Source organism: Platichthys flesus, chromosome 4, assembly GCF_949316205.1.
Source record: "Platichthys flesus chromosome 4, fPlaFle2.1, whole genome shotgun sequence".
NCBI lineage: Eukaryota > Metazoa > Chordata > Actinopteri > Pleuronectiformes > Pleuronectidae > Platichthys > Platichthys flesus.
The window spans coordinates 13,088,520-13,116,071 of NC_084948.1; the positions used below are offsets into that span (position 1 = coordinate 13,088,520).

The 27,552-nt window shown below is 42.2% G+C and overlaps 1 protein-coding gene across 1 annotated transcript in view; it reads right to left on the reverse strand.

Annotated features, from left to right (window-relative positions):
• Positions 1-27,552, reverse strand: part of grm5b (glutamate receptor, metabotropic 5b) — a 58,491-nt gene that overhangs the window by 11,490 nt on the left and 19,449 nt on the right. Inside the window, exons 7-17 of the mRNA XM_062386609.1 lie at positions 11,104-11,339; positions 10,258-10,379; positions 8,760-8,884; positions 8,500-8,668; positions 8,078-8,204; positions 4,418-4,535; positions 4,023-4,209; positions 3,417-3,575; positions 2,870-2,995; positions 2,045-2,227; positions 57-223 (exon numbers count right to left, since the gene is read on the reverse strand). Of these exons, the coding sequence (XP_062242593.1) occupies positions 57-223; positions 2,045-2,227; positions 2,870-2,995; positions 3,417-3,575; positions 4,023-4,209; positions 4,418-4,535; positions 8,078-8,204; positions 8,500-8,668; positions 8,760-8,884; positions 10,258-10,379; positions 11,104-11,339 (1,719 nt within the window). The remainder of the gene's footprint in view (positions 1-56; positions 224-2,044; positions 2,228-2,869; positions 2,996-3,416; positions 3,576-4,022; positions 4,210-4,417; positions 4,536-8,077; positions 8,205-8,499; positions 8,669-8,759; positions 8,885-10,257; positions 10,380-11,103; positions 11,340-27,552) is intronic.

Below are 27,552 nucleotides of genomic sequence, written 5' to 3' on the forward strand. Positions count from 1 at the left end.
ACACACACACACACGCACACTTACATGTACATGTACACGCACACGTACACACGTACCTGAGTGTCTCTCCAGTGGAGCCCCTGCGCTTCCACAGGTTAACCAGACTCGATGAACGGCTGGCAGCCGAGGAAGATTTGCCATCACCCACGTGCATGCGCACCACGGTGCTTGTGGTGAAGGCACTGCGCACGTTACGCTCCGGTTTGGCCAAAATGATGTACACCTGTTTGAGAAATTAAACACAACCAGGACCAGTTAATTTAGGGCAAAACATAGAGCTCTAATAAACATACAATTCTCCAAAGAGGCGGCAAATTGTTTTTATTGATTGATTTTGTCATGCAGCTCCGCAGGATATGTAGCTATTAGCGCATAAGTGGGAGAAACCATAACACAGGATCATATTTTGAAAAGTTTTCGACTTCAATGCAGGAAATTAGTTAGATTTAATTTCAGTTTATTAATTATTTATTCACAAACTCAACTTGAACCCTCATTTGTTGTTTACTGGGAGTTCTGCCAGTGCATTACAACTGTCCATGGTCACAAGCAAGACATATTTTAGTGCATTATAGTCATGTTTAAGTTTTCACACATCAGAATATGTTGTGCTGTATTGTGTGTACAAAGTAATAATACAGTGAAATACAAGTGTTTCTTATTATTTTAAGAAATCTTCGGTAGCAGTTAAACAAAGGTGACGGTATTCACGTGAATTAATGCTGCGTTCAAGACAAGCATGGCTGAGCGTGAGAGGCTGATGTTTATTTGGCTCATGAAGAGACAATTCAACTGTGACCAGTGCAGCCTCCGTTCATACATAAACAATGCAGAGGACGGGAAACAATGCATGAGGCAACAGACGCCATTATACATTTTACACATTCCAATACATAAGAGTGAGAGAACACTCACTATCACTCGATCTCGTGACAGTGCAAAACAACCACACAAGAGTCAAACAAAGGGTAGACGGGCCTTTTCATGTCAAATTGGCTGCCCCTGACTCGTTTAGGACTGTGCTGCCCGGCTCTGTCTAGCCAGCTCACGTTAGAAGACATCGGCTTTGTTTTATGTCGTATTTAATCTATTCCACCATCTGAGATCTACAATCACACCAAGGGACCCCAAACTACGGCATCTTGAAAGTACCCGAGCATGGACCCTCCAACACACACCATGACTTAACCGCCAAAAAGGGCCTCAGTAACAGACAAAATACAGACTTAAACATTAACAAAAGATTCCAGAACATGTGAAACCCAATGCTGCCTTTTATCTGACAGGTCCATGAGGTTCGACCCTAGAGAATACTTCCCTGCTCTCATAACCTAGACAACTACCACGTACCAGAGCATGCAGCGAGTGGCTGTGTCAGCAGTGAGAGCTGAATGCTAATGTGCCATTGAGTATTGATGCCGCTGCCATGGTTATTTGAAGGCTCATATAACTCATGCAGTGATGAAGAATGATTGCAACCATTTACGTTTGAGGTTAATAAAATTCACAACTAATGGACATCTAACAAGTAGAGCCTGACCAAAATCCTTTTTTGGGGGGCTGAATCATGATATTGATAGTAGGTAGTAAAAAAGATATATTGGATAAAAAGTGCATTAATAAACTTGATAGTTATAGTTATAGATAATAAGTAATTTTCATTTTGGGGTGAACTATCCCGTTACGATGTCATTATCGAAACCTTATGATGAAGAAATGTAATTTAAGCATGATATCTCACATAATTCCACTACACTATATCAACTCTATGAATAAGAAAACATAATCACAACCAAATATATAAACATATTTAATTGTTTTATTGTGTAAAATACAAATGTCCATATCAGTGGATAGCTGCATAAACACAGATACTGATAAGTCTGTGAAAGGCTCATACTGGCTAATACTTCTGGCCAATCTACAAATCAGTCTAGGTCTATTGTCAAGCATCCCAAAACGTATCTGTGGCTTCTTGAAGCAGGAACTCAGTGTTTAATGTGACTGAATCATGTGAAGATGTATAAAGAGCAACCAGCCTTACCTTGGGTACAAACATGCAGCACAGAGCCACAGTGGCACTGAGGCTGACACTGAAGCACATGGTGATAATTTTGTAGTTGGACCCAAAGTAGATGGGTACAAAGGCCAGCCAGATGATGCAGGTGGTGTACATGGTGAAGGCAATGTACTTCGCCTCATTGAAATTAGCCGGGACGTTGCGGGTCTTGAGGAGAGAAAAGTGAGAGAGAAAGAAAAGAGACGGGTGAGATAAATATTCAATCATCTCAATACAGCCGCTGAAGATAAAACTGTGTTCGCTGCAAACCATTTGCCTTTGCATCACAGTTTGATACATTATGTGAATCATGGGGTCGCAAACCCCCCACCACCAGTTATATTGGTTTGTTCCGCCGCTATGTTTGTTATCACAGAAAATGTATTTGCTTGAAGTACAGTCCATTTCAGCTGCTGTCTCTTTTTACCACTCGGCTCTCACACGCTGCAGGCCACCGAGAATTAAACATTTGCTTTTTTTTATTTGTTTGTCGCAGTAAAAATTGAATTTACTGCTGTTGAAAGGTTGTAGAGCAGCAATACATTACCAGTGGTTTCATCATTGCTTTTCTGTCGTGTGATGGTGTGCACTGTACAAATTGTAAAAAGAGACACATGTGGACATGTTCATAGACTTAAAAACCTATGGTTCCAACTTCAGCTTTAAAGCACCCACTCATTGTGAGTATGTCTTATCCTGTGAAGATTTAGGATTTCCATTTTTTTCAGCATATTCACTATTGTAATTCCAAACTGTAATGTTGTTATTACAGTTACAATTACAATTACTTAGGAACACTTGCGATAGTACCTTGAAGGCATAGAAGGTGCAGCTGAGGATGAGCAGGCCATTGTATCCCAGCGGCGTCACCACACCTATGTTGGTGGTGTTGCAAATGAGGTTGACCTGGTGGATGCTGGGGTAGTCATGAATCACCTGGAGAGAAACAGGAGGGAACATGGCATCACAAATTAGAGAACCAAGGAAGGCTTTTGTTACAACAACCAGCCCAATACTTTACATCTACTGGCAAAGAAGTAAAAGTAAATTACTGCAGCAGAACTGCAAACAGTACAACGCCTGACAACATTCTCATTAATTGACTGTAAATGTCCAATAGTCTTAAAAAAAATGATACAGAAGAAGAACACTTTCTTTTTTTGCGCACACACACACTAACACACACACACACACACACACACACACACACACACACACACACACACACACACACACACACACACACACACACACACACACACACACACACACACACACACACACACACACACACACACACACACACACACACACACACACACACACACACACACACACACACACACACACAGGATACCTCAGGTGGCTCCATGAGGAAGAGGGCCACGATGATGCCCAGCTGCAGCAGGATGAGGAGGAAGGCAATGATGAGCTGCGCGCAGGCCGACATGAAGCGAGGTTTCTTGGTGCAGATCTTTTTCTTGCTGCCGGCCAGGATCCGGGCGATGCGGTTTGTCTTTGGTCAGATCACAAACAATGTCAGGGTATTTTCATTAACTATATACTGAACACAGTGGACCTCCTACTTGGGCCATTATTTGTGGGAAAGAAGGAACAAAGGCACACAGGAGTCACAATGTAGTGATATAAATGGAGGGTAACTTCTTTTGTTTAAGCTAATGTAACAAGTTAATGTAACATTGTTACAAATGCTCATTGCCAAAATCCCAGTGTAGGACTGACCTATACCCTGACTTCTGATGTTATGTTTCCCATACCCTCTCACTCTAATTTATAAAAAGGGATTATATTCTGAAGTATCACTTCACTCTCGCCATCTTTCTCATTCAGTCGCACGGCCCTGTTCCCCCCCTAAGACGCGTCCTTTACCCCTGAACCTCTGACAGCTGCCGCAGCCTTTGCCTCACAATCACTTTGCAAAATTCTTAATTTTTGTCCTCACCTTTGTGACGAGTGCAGAGTAGCTCATGGCAGGTGACAGGCCGATTCCCAGTCGTTGGAGGTAGCAGTGGATAATGTGGGGTTTCGCTATGAGGCAGAAGGTGCACAGGTAACCCATGCAGATCCCTGCCAGTATTATGTAACACAGCTCCCGACTGGAAGATTTCACCACCGGGGTGTCCCGAAATCTAAATACAGAAATGTTCATTCACTTATGTGCACAAATATGGAAAATGAAGACATAATGTATAGTGTACAGAGAAGGATTTAAACGCACAAAGGAAACACAGACTAAATGGTAGAAATGTGCAAAGTCGGTATTTAAATGTGTATTTCTGTCCAATGCATTATTATCTATCCTCAGTGCTTATGTGACTGAGATTAGAGATTCATTACCTGATGAAGACGGCAGTGACAAAGAATGTGAACATTAGACCGAGGCAGGCGAAGACCAAAGCAGCTATTGGCTCAGGGTCTCCCCACCGCAGGTACTCAACTGGGATCGGGTCACAGCCTGGAGAAAAAGGGATGGATTTCATGAAACAAAAAAATAACCAAGAGCTTCTACCTCAGCCCGGGAGGTTATGTTTTATCTCCTCTCTGCTTCATTTTGTTTGTCAAGGGCACATGGGACATGGACGAAGAATGAACCCATTCAGTTTTGGACATGGATTTTTGACATTTTCACCAATTTCCAGAGGAATAATGGATGGATCTTGATCAGGAATCTTTAAGGGGCCAATTCCAAGTGTTTGGTGCAGATCCAAATAAAAATCTAGATCTAGTGGATTTCAAAGTGGTTCCTGTATGGGGTTAGGCTTTTTGTCAGCCAACAAACATATATGGCTCCAAACCTGTAACTACCACCATCGTTTGCTGAGATGGGTGGGGAGGTCAGCAACTGAACAATACAGTGAAAACTTGAGGTAAGACTTCCATTCCCCAGTCAACATTCAACACTGTATCGATATCATTTTCCATTGGTTTCTGTTAGCATCAAGCTTTCACCCACAACTGCTCAGGTGAGACATCAGTGTGCAGCAAACTGTACAGGTCAGGGGTAGAGGAAAAGAACAGTTAACTGCCTGAAGCCTGAAGCCTCTGTCACACACACGCAAATGACGAAGCCACGCAGCGCATGTGTTTCGCCCTAAATGTTTTATCCACCTCCTCAACCTCCCTGATTGGAAGTGATCGGGGGGTGAAGGTACCGCCACTGTTACATTTGGGTATTTGTGACCGAACCTAAAGACGTCACCTGATCCTGACCGTGTGATGCTGTCGGTAAGCAAAGGAGTTAAACACGATTAGAAAACATGGGTAAAATGGAATGAGTGTGTGTAATTTGTTTTATTTTCCGTCGATATGTATGAAATCCATTAATTAAACATATCCAGACACTAATAAAATATTATACGGATTACTCCACAGGGCTCCTTCATTATCCACCGCTGCTCGATGCTGCTCACCTGCTATCTGCTCTTTTGAAACTTGCTTTTCTCCCTGTATTACATATATCCCTTCTGTCTACCCGCTCTTCTCCTCTCCCTCCATCTGTGCCTCCCCATCATCCTCTCTGCTCATGTCATTCAACCTTGATCCCTTTCCTGTCGCTCATTTCTCTTTTCTGGAGTATTCATCCATCACTCGGTTCCCATCTTTCCCCACATCTCTCCTCATCCTCACTCCTCCCACCTTTCTCCCTAATTCCCACCCTGCACCTTACTCCCTCCATCTCTGTCTTCCTCGTAGGCCTGGAGATAAAGAGCCATTAATTAAAGGGACAGTTTTAATTATGATCGGTCTTAACACTGGCTGAAATTATCCAGCTGCATGGTCTGGACGTACCAGAACCGCCGGGGCCCACGTAGACTAAAACCTCACGTCGCTCCACATCTTCCTTTCTCTTTCCTTTCTATCTATCTTGCTCTTTTCTCTGTCTCTCAGAAACAAATAAACGCACACACACACCTGGTTGTATCGTACTGGAAATCGCAGAGGGAGGATAAGACAGAACAGTCATTAAAAAGACCTAAGTAATTGAATGACGTCTTTTTAACACAGTCGTTAACTGTATTAAATCAGAGATCGGTTTGGTCCAGGGGCATCAACAACAATCTAATTGCTGAAGAAGAACCATGGGGATGGTAACAATCAGGAACATAAACTGAGTCGGGATGAAACTTTTGGTTGAGGTTGCAGCTCATGTCACAGAAAAGCTCCTAATGTAGTTTGAGTTAAAGCTGAATAGCTTAATATAAATCTTGATTAAAAACAGTGTGAGTTTTTGTAACTCAAAGCAGAATAATCAGACATAGAAGGCTGCAGCTTTCCCGTCTCGCCAGGTGTCCCCTGTCTACTGGTGAGGACCATCCACCTGCAGAAAAGTGAGAACCTGCAGAGAAATGAATCCTGCCCACATAAATCGAAGTGTTTGGGCCGAAAATCCCAGATCAGTGTTTTTCTCATGGGTGTTGTAAGCATCCTCTACCTCTGCATATTAAATCCTAATTAGTTCACAGAAGTTGCAGGAAACCATGTCGTGTACGACCCCAGGCCATACTGGTGTGTCGGGGGGGGGGGGGGGGTCTGGGGGGTTTGAGTCAATATAAAGTTTTGAGGCAAACTCCTTTAAACACTCTCAGGCTCAGACTTGTGGAACTTTACTCATCAGTGGAGAGGCTCAAATCCCAGAGCTAATCCTCCCTTTTTACGTTTTCCTGCTCCTCTCCCTGGTCACTGCCTCTGCCACAGCCTCTATTCATCTCCATCTCTCCTCCTCTCCCCCTCTCTATCACACTCACTCTCACCATCTCTTCATGTTTAAAAGTCAATTCTCTCTCACACTCTTTTTTTCTTGTTGTTTTGCTCTAAAGCCGTCACCCTAAACTCTCCTATTGCTCTCTATCCTTCTTCACACCCACTTTACCTCTGGTCCCTGCCAGCTGAGACCTGGCGCTATTCCCTCTGCCCCTTTATCGCTCCCCCACTTTCCCTCCTTTCTTTATGACCTGAGGATGGATCAAAATCTCTAGCAGAGGAGCAGGGAAAGCAGTTTGTTTACACCTCATTATTACTGTTTCCATATAACCCCCCCGCTGGGCGACACGCAGCATTTATTGATGAAATGAGTCACATACTCGCAAAGATGTGAACAAACACACACACAAAAAAGCTAGTAACCCCCGACACTCTTTCTATCTTCTTCCTCCCCTCGTTTTTCAGTGTCCACTTCATCTGTCATTTTCTCACTGGTTCACTCCGTGTTTTAGGCACAGGACGCTTCTGTCTCTGGCAGAGATGCTCAATCTGAATTTCAACAGGGCTCGGTTCATGTTTTAATCATCGAGCATGCTGAGGAGCTAGCAAAGCATTGTAATGAGCAGCTGAAAAGCACACAGAAACCAGCCGCTTCGGACACAGTGGAGGGTTAATACGTTTTCATTGCAACTGAGATGCATTTGCATTGAACGCTAATCATGAGAAGGAGGATGAGGAGAGGATGAGGAGAGGAGAGGAGAGGAGAGGAGAGGAGAGGAGAGGAGAGGAGAGGAGAGGAGAGGAGAGGAGAGGAGAGGAGAGGAGAGGAGAGGAGACACAGTTGGTTCTTCTCTCTGTTTCTCTAATGTAAATGGTGCAGGATTTACCACTAGCTCAGAAATTAAGTTGTGCCTTATTAGGACCAAGCTTTGATCCACATGAGGTCTACTGGTCCTGACTAGGTCAGTGTTCATGCTGGAAAAGGTCCTCACACACACACAAGCACATCTCCATGACTTCAGATGACATTACATTGGCGTGCATTGATTTCCTGAGGACTTACTCTCATCTTAAATGAAACCTAAGCTTAAAAAATGACTTTGCCATAATTCATATTTCAGGACGCTTAAATAGCAAGACACCGCTACATCCTTGTAATTAGAAGATTTTATGCAGGATCATAGTTAGTTTGTTCCATGAGCTCACTGTCGTGCTTCTGTTCTTGTTGTGTTGAATTGACTGAGACTTCAGGTTAAAAATAAACCCACAGACACACACAGACATGCAGACACTGACCTGTGAGGTCAAAGGTGGGCCACGAGCCCAGCTCACAGGCTCGACAGGTGTACTCGTCGAACACAAACTCGTTTTCTTTGCAGGGAGTGCACGTCCAGCAGCAGCTCACCTCCCCTTTACGGATCACCTAGCAGGGGCAGAGTGTGCATCGTGAATGTTTGCCTGTAACTTCCAGTACCAGTGAGCTCGATTATTTATCAGTGTCAGCTCTTTTCTTCCAGCCACTGTGTCCAAATGGAGCTTTTCTTTATAAGCAGCTACAATGGTAGAACGAAAAAATTCCTTATGAACCAATGTTGATAATAATTCGACTGGCCAATAAGAAACTCACCATGTACACTTATTACCACTGCTGTCTACAGAATACTAGACACTTTAAACAGCAGGTAAAAATAAATGATATCTGTATAAGTTGTATTTACCTTAATCTGTGCTTTATCACAGGGTTCACTGCAGACTGACTTGATGATGGCCTCTTTGTTGGGCCAGATTTCATCATGGTCTATCTTCAAGCCGCGGTTGTCCCAGCTGCCAACATTAATGTAGTCGTAGTAGTCCTTCCCCATCTTTTTAAAGTTCATTATCTCATACCTGTACAGAGAAAGAGCCTGTATGAAAACATGCAACAAATAAACGCACTAAAAAGGAGAGGATGTAATTTCTGTCCAGTTCCAGCACCCACCTGCCGGGCGAGTCTCCATTCGCATCGAATAGGATTCCCTCCCCCGACACTCCGGTGAAGTTAGTTTTCATCAGGAAGTCCAGCAGTGTGGCACCATCTATAGGTCGCATGGCATCACATAGGCCCTTAAAATACATGGACATACCTGTCATGTAAAACACATATGTCCTGATCCAAATGTTCAGGTTAGAATCTGTGCATGCACACAAGTAACCTTTAATGGTGGTCAGTGGTCTTTCATGATAAAACTGAATGCAACGCTTTTACAACACTGCTGGCACGTAGAAGAATATTATTACATAGGAAATCTAAAAATCCACCTTGTGTGTCTCTGTGGTTTAATGACCTAATGCAGTTCATACAGTTAGAGAAAATAAAATACACTCTCAGGGGGTCCAGGGACAAATTCTTTTCAGTCTGGGATCCAGTGCTGACATATTGTGGTAAACTTAAGAGTATGCCTGCTTAGTATCACTTAGCAGCCCTCTAGCATCTACAGTTGTGATATTTATTCTTGTGAGCTATAGTGTGTAGTACACAACTTGAAAAGAAATGGTGAGCCTATGTTAATGTATGTGTTTTTTTTTTTTTTTTGATGGATGGATGTCTTGTATGTTCGGGGAAGGGTGGGGGGATAATTTATACAAAATGATGTGACAATTGGTCTAAAGCTCTTTTGTGAATGTTGTATCATGTACAACTCCTTTGACATGAGTGCTCAATAAAAAAAAAAAAAAAAAAAAAAAAAAAAAGAATGCAACAGCTATAAAGTTGTTGTAAAAGCTCCGCCAGTTAACCAGTAACTGTATATTCAAAGTAGGTTGATTATCGCAACACTATGGAACTCTCAGTTAATTCTAAGACTCGATGGAAGTAACATATAGAAAAAAATACAGATTAATGATTGAAATTTCTTACATTTTCTACTATTCCACATGAGTTTCCCATTTTATATATAATTATTATGTACTGTTTAAGTCTGTACATGTTATCCTTTGGGTTCCCATCAGGAAATTGTATATGAGATTGGCAACTAGAGTGAAATCTACAATACTCTTATCAAGTGGCCACAAATGTCACACACTCGATATAGTGGGTATCTAGATACGAGTCCCTCATAAAGATCTCTGTATAATTTATTGCGAAATTCACAATAACATTGAAAAAATCTCCCAATGTTAAAGAAACTTAGTATTTTCACTGATCTGCCGCCTTTATTAAATCTGCTCCAAAATCAAACGAGTTTTCCCCTGACCCATACGTCACCCTGACACCAAGTTTCATTAGTTCTTATGTAATCCATCTAACAAGCAGGCAGACACACAGCGATGAAAACACAACCTCCTTGGCACAGGTAAATATGGAGCCTGTGGAAACAAGTCATACATGGGTGCAAAAACCTGTTTGGCACCTTCTTTTTTTTCCATCGTTCCCACTCTCCACCCCCTTCGTCTCTTTGAGTCACAGTGTCCCTCAATTCATTCATCCCAGTACCTACCTGATAACCTGGGCAGAGAGCCCGCTGCATATTATGCAGGCCATATGCCATTGAGTAGATGGCGTTGATGACGAACCCCATCTTGGTGTCCTGTGCGTACTGCTGCCGAAGCGACTCTCGCTCTGCGGAGGTGGGAGGGCAGGGACAGAGTACAAATGAAAAATGCAGGTATTTCAGTGCAACTCCTAATTTCACGTTTTCTTTCTAATATTATGAAGCAAAGTGTTTTTCTTTTCTTCCTGACATCAAAGACTGCTCTCTTCCCTTTTCTCATCGGCCACTTCCCACCTCCACATCTCCTTCCTTTCTGTCCCGTTCATTTGTTTCACATCCTTTTTCCATTAGAATAAGGGAGACATGATTCCCTTTGATGCAGCTCTCACGCACCGGTTTGATTAATGGAGGAGCCGAAGCCGAGAGGGACGGGGGAGAGACGAATACATTGAAGGGAGAGTGCACTCGCAGCCCCGAGGGAAACGAACAGATGAACAGGAGAGTTGTGTTTGTGTGGTTGTTTACTGAATGTGTTTGTGTTGAGACAGTTTTTTTTGTGTGCATATTATGTGAGTGTATTTTATTTGCCTTAATATAAACACTTTACTTCATCTCCATGTGATTATTGTCAACACAAAAATACAGCCGCCTGTAACTCAGCGTTCACTGCTAATGAATTTCATGTCTTTTCCCAAATATGTCTCAAGGGATTTTACAACAAACAATAATAAACGTAACTTGTATCGCTAACAATCCCTCGTCATACGGAAAATGATATTAAAGTCCTGTCACTACAGAGAATTCCTCCGGCTGCCCGTTTACTTTCATTTCTTATTTCCGGTCTGTACTCACTGCTGCAGGTGCGGTTGTACTTGCTGCTCTCCTGCGGGTGGCCTTTAATCCGACAGTGAAAGCGATGCTGCCAGAACTCTGGAAACCAGGGGTTCCGGATGTTGTTCTCAGGCCGAAGTTTAAGGTAGTACTCGTCAAACCACTTCACGTCGGCCGACTGGAGCTTGATGGTAATACCGCCGGCCGCCTCCCTAACAAAACCGTCCGTCACGTCGTACCTGTCCGCCCATCCATCACTGTCACAGAAAGACAAGCAGCACAATTAAGTCAAGATTTCAATGTATATGTTAGGCTTGAAAAAGGGTCATACAATCCAGAGACAATTTTCATCATTCCTTTTTCTACGTGGTGGCGTTAGTTCTTTATTCCGACAGACTTCTGCTGATTTTGCTGCACTGGCTTTTGAGAGAGAATTTGATTGGACATTTTATCATTTTCAGACATCAACAATATGGGAGAAGACTGAGGTAGAAGTGCGAGGGCAACTTTTCTTTGGGTACAACCATTGTAAATTGACATTCTTAAAAGAACATGGTGTTAACTTGAGGACAGTCTCGCTCAGGATGTGTTAAGGACACATCTTTTTCCTGCAGATATCTTGTCCTGCAGAATGTCAAGAAAGTAGGTCCCATGACTATGGTGCGGTCGGAGGGCAGACGCCAGCAAAGAGGAAAGAAAAGGGGTGGGAGAAGAAATACTAGAACGTTGGAGTGTGGCAGACGTAGTTGAGAACTTTTCTAACCAGTCCAATCAAGCATTCATGTGTTTGTTAGGCTGTCTACACTTGTTGAAGTGACGTTTCTCTGAACATTTCCTGGGTGGGGGCTGTGTGTGAGAACGCAAATGTCCTTTTCCTGCCAGCCCCTCTGGTAAAATGTCCACAAAATGTCTGAGCGAGGCCATGAGAGAAGGCAGCAGGAAAATGTCAAGCGTGGCAGTGGGCGTGTTGATGACGATTCTAACACATTATAGATGCAACACAGGATGATTATAAACACGTCAAGATGAAAATGGAGGTGCCGTGCACGTAGAAGTAGCAAACGAACATGTCAACTTGGAAAGAATGATATTCTAAAGGTTGGCGCTAATGCAGATGTGCCATAAACAAAAACCCTCTGCAGAACTCATACATGATGTCTTGCCTGCATGCTGTAGGCTCCACCTGTCTGACTTTGACAAACACTCGCTGCCTTCTTCATATGTGAAAGGCAAATTCCAGGAAATTTCCACAGCCAAATTTCCAGAGTTCATATCTGAAAAAGTCTTAATACAGCTGCTTCGTGTGTACGTGTGTGCATGTCTACGTAAGTGTGCATGCTGGTTATTGGGTGATATAAACATTTGGGTTGAGAGGTGAAGCACAGGGCACCAATATGGTGCAGTCGTTTGGCAAAAGAAATCTGAGAGGGAGAGCAGAAGGAGCAAATCAGGGAGAAGCCCAGTGAAAGACGGCGAAAGCAGAAGGATAGGCAGGGAGTCAGAAGACGTGTGGGAGGGAGCACTTTAGTATTATGGGCACTCTCCAAAATTCTTCATATCTCTGACAAAACGCACACACACTACGCACAGACACACACCAACATACGCCAGTCGGGCGCTGAGAGGATCTAGGTCAAATGGAGTATTTTGGCTGCAGCTCAGCCGCCGTGCCCCGTCAGACACCAGCAAGACGAATATAACCTCCTCACAATACACGCACATAAACTGTGGAGACATAATCACTGTCGTTTGCATTTTTTGGAGGAGATTTGAGTTTATTGCTCCTCAAGGAGGTACAGATGGCACAGTGTGTGTGTGTGTGTGTGTGTGTTTGTTCGAGAGACAAGAAAGATAAAGAGGGAGGGAAAGAGAGAGAAGAGGATGTGAAAGACAAATCTCTCCTCCTTTCACAACTACTGCCAATGTGGCCTCAGGCAAAACAATGATCCTCGGTTTCTTTCGATGGAAATGTTCATTTCTTACTTTCTTCTTTCTCTCCTTTTCTCGCTCTCTCACACTCTCCCCCCTTCTCTCTCAGCCTCCAGAGAACAAAACTCATTTTCTCCTACAGCAGTCCTCCTCGCCTTGGTCCGTTTGGAGTGCTGGTGTGCATATGTAAACTGCCTTCTCCGTCTGTCACCATTTGGGTGTCTGTAGCTGTCCCTCTTTTTCTCTGACTTTGACGTTTTTCTCGTCCCCCTCTACTTCTGAGCTGTAAACATAAATCACGGCTATCCTTTCTATGTCAGACCAGGGCTGTAAACATACAAATAAATGTGTTGTTTGGAATCAGTTGGGGGGGGGGGGGGGGGGACGGAAAGGGTGACTCCACTTCTTCCCACTATCCAGAATGCAGCTAAAACATCCTGACTACATATCAGCCATGTTGTGCATATGGAGCCAGAGTAAGTGCATTAGTCGAGATTTGGGAATGAAGCCGAGGTTTAGAAAGGTCCCATCGATACACGAGTTTGACCAATCACGAGTCCGTCTCAGCTGTCAATCATAAGGCTGTTTTTATAGCATCAAATAACAAATTAAACCACATCTACTGAAAAAAATGCACTTGTGATAAGAACTACCTACAATGACAGAAACCATTTCTGGTCGGCTGCAGCTTAAATCGTTGAGCTTTTTCCGAACTTCTGCCACACACAATGCAAATAGAGCAAAACAACCACAGTGCAGTTGTGCAACTCATGACGTCACCATGTTCAAAGTGAACAGGCAGCATTTCTGTTGTTGTCCCCCAACAGGTGTGAGCATGTCCAGTTACATACTAATACGTAGAAGATGAGTTTGTAGAGTGCTTTAACTGGACAGCTACCATGGAACGTTAGCATGAAAGCCAGCAATGGTGTTTCCCAAGCTTAAATCTGTGATTGGCTGCCAGCACGAAGCTGGATAAGAAATGTCAGGATACAAAGAAAGCTCAAAGAAAAGAAAACTTCCTTTTATCTTTTTTTTTTTGTAAATATAAAAAACTTCGATGTCGCTTATTTACGCTCACAGATAAGATCATTTCATATAAACATATAAACAACTGTAATGCATGTCCCAATCACATTGTGACCACCGACTTATTTAACTAGTGCACTTTAGCAATATATCAAGGTGGTGGCAGATGCTTGGATCATTATTTCAATAACAGTGTTGACTTTGGTACATTAGTTTTGGTCCGGGGAGTCTCAGCACATGTTGTTCTCTGGTGTCACACAGCGGTTGTTGTTCCATGCAGAGCAACAAAGTGCGAGTATCACACCGCACGGATCGATCGGCAGCCCCCCCCCCCCCCCCTCGACGGACGAATGAATACGATTTGGTGTATTTCTGGGAGTATTTCCATCTAGAGCTCGGTTTACACGATGCTGTATTGACTTTAGAAGACACGGTGGGTGGAGGAGTGAGAAAGAAACAAAGTGAGAGAAGTGATTGACAGGCAGAGGCAGAGAAAACAGATTGAAGTAAACAATCCCTGATCGTTAATCTGGTCGCTCTCATCCTGTCAATGGATTTTCTGGATCTCTGTCTCTCTCCCTCGATGTTTTTCGCCCTCTGTCATTAACACCTTCAGCTTTCCCTTGAGTCCTTTCATTTTGTTTTCCTCTCCTCTTCCTTCTCCCAATGCTCCGACTGTCACATTTCACTGCATCCATCTGTCATTATATCGGTTGCTTTTCCTTTAATGCTCTTCTCATTTATTATTTGACTGATGCAACACATATTCTGAATCTATACTAGGGTTGGGCATCGTTAGGGTTTATTCCGATATCAGGGCTCATTCAGTTCTTTTAAAATGGCACCGGTGCCCATAAGGTGCCGGAACTGAACATTTGTATTCTTTGCCAAGTCAAACTGGCAGGTTGAAATTTAACATGAGCCTGTGGCCAGGGCGAGTTTTTTAATACAGAGCTCAGGCACCAAAATCAGCATTGTGGTTGTGTCAGTCTATGTCTATGAGGTGTACTTGTTTTTGTCACTGTTTAAATTCTCGCTTTCTGTCTCTTTCTGTCTCTCACTCACTCGAGCAGGCTCCTCTGATGCTAACATCCTGTCCAATCCAGGACCAAGCATCAGACCTGGTGCGACAGAGCCTTCTCTATCGCTGCCCCAACCCCCCCACCGAGACTTCACCTGTCTCACAACGTTTTGAATCACAAATGCTTTTAATGTGCTGTGTGTTTAGCTTTTTATGTTAATTTTAGAAATTTGTAAAGCGTCTTTGAGCACCTTGAAAAGCACTCTATAAAAAAATATATACTCTAATTCTGATTATTATTATTAACTCTATGACCTTCAACATGTTTACGTTCTCAGCAAAAATTGTAAAATCCCAGTGTTAAACTGTCTGTGATTAAACATCCCTGAAATAAAATACATAAAGACATATATGGCTGGGGGGGTGCAGTGTTTTATCAACACTCTATAATTGCCCCTTGAGGAAATAATATGTTTAGTAAGCTCTGCATCACAATCGCAATTATATTTGCTATGTTCTCTGCTTTGCACAAATAGCACAATAAACATGATTTTAATAGTTTCCCAGTTTGCACGACACCCACACATTCTCATCTGAATCCTGGAGATCGATTCATACCAAGTTTTTTGGATGTTTCTTACCAATGACTGGGTTTGATGTTTCGAAGCATATTTATTTTTTTGTTAAATCCTCATAACTTATAATTCAATGAAGCAGATACATGCAAGCGAGGATCACCGACACAGGATAGTTTTCACCTGCAACCAACCTGCAAAAGACACAATCTAAGATGTCTTCCATTTTACGAGCATTTTTGCCAAGGAGATATTTTCCTGTTAGGTTTGTCTTCAGCTGCACCGGCTAGGTTCTTGTTGATTTGCCTTGAGTCACAGTAGGCGGTGAAGAACAGCAATGGTTGAATGTTATTGTCTTCCAAACAGCAAACTGCAAGTTGTCAAGCCTGAACACGATTTGTCAAGACTATACACAAAGCTGTAAAACAGGTATTCTTTCAGAATTGTACCACAACATTTTCACACTAATACCTCGTTTCTACGGTTTGCTCAAATATGGATTCTGCCTCCTACTGTTCAACGCACAGAAATGCAATTCTTCCAGTGATGGATAGCAATGCAGGAAGAGGAAATCATTTTCACCTCCCATTTTTGTGGAATATTCAGCTGTAGCAATATCTGGACTCATATTGCTTTGAAATTGCAGGTTAAAGCACATTTTTTACGTCAATTATAATATGATCAAATTAATGTTATTCCCACTCCCCCAACTCTCCCACGTCTTTAACCTTGATTTCACTTTTTTCCTTTTTTGTTTAAATGGCTCGACAAGTTGTACAATTACACAGTTCGACTATCAACAACTGGATTTAATGAATTAGCCTCTAATCTTATTGGATTTGATCCTTCATCAATGGGCAAAGTGCTGAGCTGTGTTTCTGTATATTAAATAGAATGGACCTTCTTTTCACAAAATGTTCCAAAATCATTGCGAGGACGACACTTCTTTATCAGGAGCGACTGTAGATGATGTGACTGGCCTTTAACACACCCAGTGATATTGATATTACATGGGATTCCTCCAATTTATAGCTCCCAGTTCCGCCAGTTAAATCTGCACTTAAAAACGTGCAACAATCCCCTGACAAACAAAAATACCAAACGTGCAATACAGGCAACCCCTATGAAATCTATACATCTAAGCTTTGCACTCTCTGCCCCTGATTCCAAAGACTGCAGCCCACAGGGTGTGTGTGTATGAGCCGTATGGATTTTGAACATGAAGCCCAACAAACGTACATAAAAAGTACACACAGATGTTTACTGATCAACACAGTGTGTAGCTGTGTGGGCGATGCTGACACAAGAGCAGGGATTTACATAAAGTCTTCAGGGTTTGTTCACATGTATCATATGTGTGTGCATGTGTGTGTACATGTGTTTGTGTGTGCGTGTCATCATCAATTAAGCTGATCAATCCCTCACTCTATTCTTGATCGCAATAACTGTTCTTAATGACATCCTGGTGCTCTCTCTCTCTCTCTCTATCTCTCTCTGTCTCTTTCCTTTCATATACAGTCCATGGTCTCTACATGTCTCGGAGCCCAAGGCCGTTGCCATGGTTTCCAGCCCACGCTCATCCTGCTGTCTGTACTTTGTGTCTCATTAAAGCACAGTGGATTTTAAATGTATGCACACAGACACCCACACACACCCTCTCCCACTCTCTCTCTCTCTCTCTCTCCATCTCTCTCTCACACACACACACACACACACACACACACACACACACACACACACACACACACACACACACACACACACACACACACACACACACACACACACACACACACACACACACACACACACACACACACACACACACACACACACACACACACACACACACACCACTTAATTTTCAATTTACTATTCGATTAACATTATGCAGCCAGTCTTCCAATAGTGGAAACATTATTTGCATAATAGTACAGAATTATAGGCCAATGCATCACCTTCAGCAGAACTTTAACAAACCATCTCTATAGACTGAGGCCTGAGGCACTTCTCTTTCACTTCTATTCCTGAGTAGAAATAAAAACTAGGACTCATTTGTGATTATTAATTTGCACGTGGTTCTTTCCTGGTGATGACATCCCTCTCACACCAGATGTATTTGACTGTGAACTCAGGGGCAGATCAAGGGGTGGGGCCAGGGGGTCTCCAGTAATAATTAATATGTTTACTCACAATATTAACTTTGTTAATGATTACAAAGAACACAATGTGCTTTAGAAAGGAAGAATTCCCAAAATATAGAGCTCGTTGTAAACAATCAATGACTTAAATGTGCACCCTACTGAATCATGTGCATTGGTGTTGATCAAATAATCTGCCCTTGATTTAGAAATCAGACTGACTTCCAAACTTGCCTGGAAGTATATCCGTCTCACCATTTTCTATATTTCTTGCATCTTTGCCTCTGTACTTTAAAAACTATGTAGTAGAAAAACATGACCTGGATAAGCACATGCAGGTTTTCAATCAAGCTTATAACAAGGTTAACGTGTCCGATATCTTCATAAACCATTAGGCCATTCTCATACTTTATAAAGTTTTAAAAAGGTAGATGACTATCTGAAAGGATAAGACATGGTGATTTAGATATTCATGTAGGAGAGAGTCTCCCTGTTATACCTGAATAAATGAATGAGTAATTTATTATTATTATTGAGATTGCAGAGTTCAAAGAGGAAAACTGTATCAGTCCATGAACTCTATAGTAAATCACACCAAAACAAGAGCTAGATGATCCCTGCTGAACATTTCATCTGAATTATTAAAGTAAGTTAAAAATAATATTAATATTTGATCAGTGAGTGAAGCACAGTGTTTGGGGATCCGCAGCTTAAAGCAAAATTGTAATTTTCATTATCGTTTGCCTCTGACCTCAGTCGTGATGTGCCCGGTCACGATGGTGCTAGATGGAGTGGGGTGGCACCAGGGGGACACACCTTTCTGCTTCATCGTTGGAAATTAAATATTTGGAATGTTCCATTATCATTGGCGTATGAGATTGTTTCGGCTCAAGAAAATTGGGTCACAGATTTGTTTTTCGACCAAATATTTCATCCTGACCAAGAGCTGATCTGCACAGGTTCAATCATAAAATGCCACACGACCTCAACCCACCCACCCACCCAGCCAGCCCCCCTCGAGCTGCCATGGCAACCTGGCGGAGATTCTAGATGAGCATCTGCTGCTTACGACTGTACATTCTAAACGTGCACACGCACGCACGCACGCCAAAAATACACACACCAGCAGTCCACCAACCAAACCTGACAGTAATAATTAGCTCCACAGACACCACGACCAGGAAAAGGGAGCATGAGCACTCACACACACAGTTGCATTCCCCACACCGTCGACGCGTGGAATTGTTAAAATGTAATAGCCCGTACATTGTAGAGTGACTCTTTGGGATTAGTTTGCCTCTGACATTTTTTGGCAGTTTGTCACATGATCGGAAACTATCATCTGATCGTGACACCACGAAACTCCATCTATAAACAGCCTCAGCCTGACGGGTCAGAGTTCACCATCACAACAGCAAAACTCATTACGCCAAATGTCAGAACTGTCTCACACACAGACATTGTGGCGCTAAACTGCGTGTGCGGTGGAGAGGGTGGAGAGAGAGAGAGAGAGAGAGAGAGAGAGAGAGAGAGAGAGAGAGAGAGCAACTTTGTAATTATGTGAGTGATCAGATCGCTTTACATGCTCGTCATTCAATATACCACACACACACACACACACACACACACACACACACACACACACACACACACACACACACACACACACACACACACACACACACACACACACACACACACACACACACACACACACACACACACACACACACACACACACACACACACACACACACACACACACACACACACACACACACACACACACACACCTGATTAGATTTGTAGCAATTTGTAGTTTTTTCTTTTCCTTCATTTCCACCACATACCTCTCTCTTTATCGTTCATACGGATTCCATCCCTTTCTCAATACTTCTCTTCTTCTATGTTTGTATATGCATTTATCTATCTATCTGTATCTAGTCTCGGTCCCATCTGTCATTTCTTAATTCCTAAATCACTGTCTAACAATCTATTACCTCATTTTGTTCTTCTCCTTCATTCGATTATTTCTTGCTGTTGTTTACATTTGCAATTTATTCTCCAGACAGAACCATAATTACATTGTCAGATAATTGTTTGAAATTCAGTTACCTAATTGCTTTGATGAAAAAAAAAAAAGGAAAAGAATAATAGCAATACAACAAGTAATTTCTGGCACAGATAAATATATTCTACGTAGGGAATTTAATCAAAATGAGCATTGAATCCTTTATCTTTAGAAAATAAATCTAATTTATCATTTTTACCTTCCAGTTAATATATTCATATTACCAAACCCTGAAAAGAACCTAACCTTAGAATCACCTTTGTCTACAGTATGTAAAGATAAGTCTCATATATATAAGTTTACATAAACCCACACGCATAAATCGCTTTCTCACACTTATCCAAACACACTTTGTTTTCAGACTAGTATGGACATACAGAATGGATTTCAGATTTCCCCCGAGTTCCGGACAACAAGACGCCCAAGTTTCAGGTGTGATATTGGGACAGAAACAAATCTGAAAGTGGGATGAAGATATCCTGCTGGATGACTGTCGTTCCCCTTTTTCTTAAACAAACGCATCCAAAAGGGATCCTGTTGGTTCTCCTTCATTCAGGACTGACTCACTGAAGCACATTACAGCTTGGAAAAGGTCACTGTGAGAAGGAGAGGAGGAGGAGAAGGCTGAGGAAGGAATCGAACCTAACAAAAGGCTCCGGCCTAATGGAGAAAAATGATACGACATGCGATTCCTTTTTTCTCCAGCAGTCTAACTTCTGCAGAGCGTACTGACCTTCAGGGCATGTTCCGACTTGCTCCATCACGGTTTGTCATAGAGAAAATGTCTTCATGAGAAAATATGCCGCAAGCAGTGGGGAAGACTTGTCTTGTAACAGACGGAAGAAATTCAGCGAACGGGCTTGTCATTTTCATATTTTTAGATCAAGTCCACAGGGGCCGCCACTGCATTGTTCCCGAATGATTTTAAACACTGTATTATAATGTGGATTTTACATGTTTATTTAAATGGTTGTTTTGATTATTATTCCGACCTCAGTTACCGATAATGGAAAAAATCGTAATAGTCTGACTACCACGTTTCTGCTTTCATCAAAGACCCTGATAAAAAAAAGGAGTTAAATACGAAGAGACTTATGGGAGAAACACCACGAGAGCAGAGGTTAAAGACCTTGAAATCCACAGAGATAAGTACGGATGTAGCGAGACCGAGGCTACATCCACATACAAACGTTTTTCAACACATCACTGTTGCCATGTTTATTCACACTTCTCCGAGAAGAAGTATGGAAACGCTGCTGGCCCGGGTTTGGTGAAATTGGCTCATCTATGTATTTTTACACTGCCTAAGCCTATAAAAGAGAAGAACATCAGGCTCGGGTCAGGTTCTGACACAAAAAAATGAGGAATGCCTGTCAAGTTCGGATCGTGCAAGGTTTGATTTCTATTTGACCGGTTCAGACAGAGTGTGGATGCAGCCAGCGAGCGAGAGTAAAGTGAAACATTTGATGTCTGGGAGAGAAATGACTGACATAAGGGGAGAACAGCGGAGCAAAAAGAAGATGGCTTTGTGTCATAAGGTTGGAGAAGCCTGTGTTTTCAAAGAGGAAGAAAAAGAGCATAAAATGTTGGCGACACTGAGGCGGAGGAATGATGTCAGCAGATGAGAGTCAGAGGGAGATATTCAGCCTTTTCCTCCAGGTCTGGCCTCATCACGTTTTATTGCTTCACAAATAAAGGTCTCATATTCAACACAGCGGACATTGTAATATCACCTGCTGAGGTAATACACCACCAATGTAACAGCACTCCCTGCCTCATCTTTATCACCGCGATGGCCTTCTGGTCCCTTGCTCCCTGATGCTCTCTTCTTCTTCTCTGCTCTTCCAGCACTCTCTCTATCATTTTGTTCTCCTCTCCGCGTTCCCTCACTTTCTTAGTCTCTACGTTCAAAGACCTCTGTGGCATCTCAAAGTCATTTAACAACCTTTCAAAGTCAAACGTCCCAGCCGGCAGGGACCAGAGGAAGGTTCAATTATTTGGCAAAGTCATTACAAATTCAAAACATCAAAATGATTCAACGCAAAGGAAATGTTTATTTTCATGTTTTTATACAATACTTCCAAGGCCACAGTTAACTAGTGTTGGGAGCCGTTAGGGATTTTTCCAAAAGCTGTGTCCAACGTATACTTTTAAAATAGAGTAGTTTTCAAAAATTTGCTACACGTCCTGGTGTCTGAATCCCTTCCTGTGAAAAACAGTCCCACTTTACGTTTTAAGCTCTGAGTTATTTCTTCTTGCGTCAAGTCTAACTTGAGGAAGCTACAAGCTAAACGTAGGCTGACATTAGTTGCATGCTAGAGCCATGCAGAGAGTGTGTTGCCACCAGAGTAAAGTGTAATGGTAACTCCACAGGTGTGGTGATGTTTATGTTGCCTGTGAGCAAGGCAACTATTTCAGAACCAAGCTGAGGCACAGGAATTTGCCCTGTGATTCGTTCTGGTAAATATCGGTTGTGCAGGAACCGGATTTTGTTATTTGTAAAAACACACACATGTTCATTCTCACAGATGAACGGACACAGCCACTAATGGACAATCTTGTGTAACCTATTGATGGGCCCGTTTCTTAGAAGCAGCAGTCAGAGCGGTTCCCTGCTTTACACGATGGAAATAATTATACTGGTTGGGCCTACGCACATGCCCGCACACACACACACAAACATACACACAAACACACAAACACGCACAGAGCCTGGCTGTTTGACAGCAGGGATTAGCAAGGAGAGGTGCAACTAATGCCCAGTAACGAGACATCCAGCTTATCGCCCACAGAATCGTGTGTGCGAGTGCGTATCAGAGAGAGAGAGAGATAGAGAGAGGGAGAGCGAGCGAGCACCAGACGGATCTACGGCAAATTAGCAGCATGTTATTTTGGACTTTGATGAGTTTCCCACATCTCGTATCCAAACCACTGTTTGTATCTCTCTGGTTCAGTGCTTCCCAAGCTCAAATTAATATGTGCTTCACTTGCATGACTCATGAGTATGAGCCATTGTTGCAGATAACAACATGAAAAATTAGATGTTAGCGATGCGTCAAATGCAAAACATACAAACTTATGTGGTTGTATGAATATGTTGGTAGTATTTTAAATATAGACCCATGTAGCCTAAATACTATGAATCCAGGTACAGAGTGTACATATACACACATGGATTAATGAGGGTATTAGACAGATGTTTGTGTCTGATCCGTTGACAGGGGATGATGTAACCTGCTGATATTTGTTGTCGTGTCGGCTCCTCACAGCTGAACTCATTAATATGATATTTTTTCAGCCAACCTTGGGAGGTGCACTCCTCAGATGTGTTTTTTTTATTTTTTATTATTATTCCGAGCAGCAGAGTACAAATTCTGCATGTCCTCTGTGTATCCTAATTAACACCGTTAGCATACTCTGTTCACTGGGAATGTTTTTGCTGTCACAGCACATTTCTGCGGCCACACTGGGCCTGTGGAGTCGTTGTGTGCTTAATGATTTCCCATGCTCAAACTGCTCAATGTCAGCAAAACATGAATTGTTTTTTTTTTACATGTATTTCTATTTAGAAATTGGGATAGGTTTAATTTGATGGTTTTTATTTGTATTTTTCCAATGTGGGGGCTGGTGAAAATGGGTGTAGCTGGTTTCTGTGAGCCAGCTGTTCTCTTCCCATCGGTGACGGTGAGAATTTCAGAGTGTTCTTTTGTATTTGTAGAAGCGACAGATATGTCTGAAACATTTAGAACACTTTGTAAGTGTTGAACGAGGACATTTTATTTCCCTCTTTCCGTTATTTACATTGTTAAATTAGATTTTCTTCATTAAGAGTTCAGTGTAGGTGATACAGAAGATGAAATGATGTGGCTAATGTAAATGTTGTGACACTGATTATATTCTTAGCTTGCCTGACCTCAGATCTAGTTAGAGCTCTATTATCAATGGGTCTAAACTGATTGATTAACTGATTGAAACAGTTTTGAGAGCAGACCCATTAGCTTAATTGAACCTTTCCAAAATCAAATGTCCTTTTTGTATCCTGAAGATACTTTACACAAGGAACACTAAACGTCACACTTTTCAATGCTCTGATTGGTTGTAGGTCTGCTCTGCTGCTGGTACATTGATGACACCCCTCGAGTATTGAAAAAGAACAGAACTTTCCATTATTTCTGCCTTTAAATCAGTTTCCATTTTCTTCATTCGTTCAGGGTTAAATATCTGCAATTGTTGTATGCCTCAACAATTATTAAAAACAAAATAAGACCTTCTATGGCTTTGTACCCTTATGAATAAGTTTGCCTTCCTTTGGGTTAAACATATCAGTAGCCATAGCTGTTATCTTATATTTTGAAAAACCTTCCTAAGAGGCATTTTCTCCCTTTGATGACGGAGGACTTGAGTCTCTTAGATACGTTTAAAAAATTATTTATAGTGGCCGTAGCTCGGGTTCCACTCTCTCCATGAATGTGCTACTTTAATTTGGAATGCGGGAAGCTGAAGATCATTCATATTCAGAGTTCATATTCTAAAAGTAGAAGGGCCATTTGCAATATAGCTTGAATTTTACACATTAAGTAACATGAATTGGTGTTTCACAGCCTGTGACAGGTGCATAGATGACATTCTCCTTCCTTTGTTCAAAACCCGATATTTCCAGCCAACGGATCCCCGCGACTTAAAGTAGAAGATCTGAGTGAAGAAAAGTAAACATCCTGATCTATCTCTCACTTTCACAAACTTTCTCTCTCTCAGATACACACACACACACTCTCTCTCCCTATCTCTCTCTTGCTCTATCTCTCTCTCTCTCTCTCTCTCTCTCTGCCCTTCTATAATTTTCCCGCTCTCTCGTCTCCTGTGTTGCTATAGTAACAAGCTGTGCGGGGGTTGTGATGCGGCACACATCACACCCCGTCTCACTGAGCTCACCGGAAGAGAGCGAAAGCGAGGGAGACAGAGACAAATAGATAACAGGGTCTGGTGTGTGCGTTTGTGTGTGTGTGTGTGTTGCACATAACTGAGATGACTGTTGAATTTTTGAAGTTGTAACTTGAAGTATGTTTTCTTCCTTTTGAAATGGCAGCAAATGTATTTTATTTAAGGGATTTTTCTTGGGCTGACGCAAAACTTAAAAAAATAAAAACATCTACAAATCCACCAAATATAGCTGATTTTACAAACAAATACAGAATAAACCCAATCACATTATGTGACAGCTTCAAAGTTCACCCTGTAGGCTACTCTGATCACAGTCTCTACCAAAGATCGTGAGCTGCCAGTGCTTGTTCACTGCTTCTAAGTAAAAAGATAAGTAGGCACCGTGGAATAGCATATTAATCAATACAGAGTCAAGCTATAAATGAAAGCTTCCACCATGTTTCATTTATAAGGCCAAATCTCACTTAGTAAGAAACAAAGCCAGAATAATAAAGATTTCAGTGGATCACTTGGGAACAGGGAGAAGAATCTGTGATATTCAGAGGCTTCTGTAACACTTCCTGTGCAGGATAGCGGACCTCAATTTAATATTATACAGCACTGACAACATCCATGGGCCATGTTTCTGAGGCAGCTCTTCAATTTTCCAGATGGGTTGTATGTGAGAATGTGGCTTTTCCCGCCAGCCCTCTAGTAGAATGTCCAGTGAATGTGCAAGAGAGCCCATGTGAGAATACAGCTAGCAGGCACATGCATGACGATTCTAGCATACGACCAATTCAAAACCAGAAGAATATAAATATCTCAGGATGAGAAAGGGGAGCCGTACACAGACACCAACAAAGATCTCATCCTGAATAGATGACATTCAAGAGCGATAAGGATCGACATTGAAAATCTCATACAGGTTGCAGGGATGGAGAGAATTTAAACTTCATGTTCCGCGCTACCCAGGTTCCCCCCCTGGCCTGAATGTGCCAGAAGTGTTCCTGTTGTTGTGAACTCATGTGACTCGGAAAATCTGCAGCTGCGTTCTTCACTGTGAAAAATGTCTGGAAAATATTGTCTGGGCCTTGACAGTCAATGCCGGAAGCAGCTGAAGAGATCCAAAGTCAGATACCATCTCATACAGCTCATTCATTCAGAGCTAAATGACTTCACCTAAAGGATTTAATTAGCCAATCATGCACCTCTGTCTCACTTCCCCCTCTTCCTACATTGTTTCCCTGAGATTTCATCTCATCAGTCAGTCACGGACAATGGCAGACCGAAGAACACATGACAGCGACGATGGCATGTTATCACTGCTCGCTGGTCTCTAAGGTCAGCAATCAGGCTCAACGGAAAAGACGGCTGCATGAGGAGCAAGTCAACAGCTTCTCATGAAAATGAGCCAATGTGTTGTGTGTTTAAGCTGATCCTACAATGTGTGGTGGGGTTGGCATGATTCTCGCCAATTTCAGGAACCAGTAGAGGTCGGAAAATGTCCTCACTTGAAAACCAGCCAAGGCAACCTGTTAAAAGTCAATATTTCGTTTGATAGTCCATTTTCTAAGCTACACAGACTCCTGCACCAAGTCGTGTGCCAGGTTACTATAACCCGGTGGAAAGTTGTGTAAGTTTGCCTTTGCAGCATCGGTAAAAAATAACTAAATGTGGGCACGCAGCAGGTGAGAAGAGTATGTGTTTTTTCCTACTGGAGAAAACTGAAATTTAAATGATTGTGCAGTTCTTTTAACATCTTAATCAGCTTATACGAAGCCCAGTCAGGGTTTATTTTATTGTGAAAGCCTACAACAACACTTCTGACCCCTTCATCAAAATGGATCACATAAAGACAGAACAAGCCAGCAGTAAATATGTTCTCAGTGGATTTGCTGCTTGTTTAAAAGTCCAACATTGTATTATCTTTTGAAAGAAACAAGCCAGACACATATTCTCTGAGGAAACACACGTTGACAGCGTCAGAAGCACATGTGCTGCGACAATTGAGTTACCGAGAACACAACTCCACCGTCAAAACAACGGGAGAACGAGGAGGACATGTGAGTGACTGTGTATGTAGCATGTGTGTTTAATAACAAGTGACTGGTAGCGTTTGTAAGTTAACAGGGACGAGTGGGTCTCAGTTTTGACCCTTGAAGGACTCTGTTGCTGTTTCCAATTAAAACATTGAGCATTGAACAAAGTGCATGTGGTGACAAATGGATGGAAGCATCTGGTTTACTTAACAAGTCAGGAGAGGCTGAGTTCCTGAAAACTGAATAAAGGATACTTGATAAAATACTGAGGGTGTGTTACCTTCCATCTCTTGGTTTGTGTGTTTTAATTCTGTTTATTCAACTGCTTCCATTTTTCCATTCTATTCACACAAGAGCAGGGAAGCCATTGAAAGCACTCACTTTCTCCGTGTATTCACATCTTTTATTTCACCGGAGCTCTGCCCATTTCACATGAACAGCACAGTTCATATTTCTCTTAATTACCTTTCCCTGGTTCAGAGTCGGCGCTAAATTAAGGGCCAATTCATTTCCTGTCCAGGCGGCCAGGGAGATAGCGGGGCAATTCTGAACAGATAGCCTTGAAGAGAGTGTATCGAGGAGGAGACAGAAAGAGGCGGAAGACTTGCTGCCAATAATGGATACAAAGTAGAGCGATACAGAGTCAAGTGTATGAATTGAAAGGGAGCAAATAAGAAGTAAGTACCAAGAGCAAACATTGGATGTTATTTTTGTCCTTACATGATATTTGTTTATGTCACCT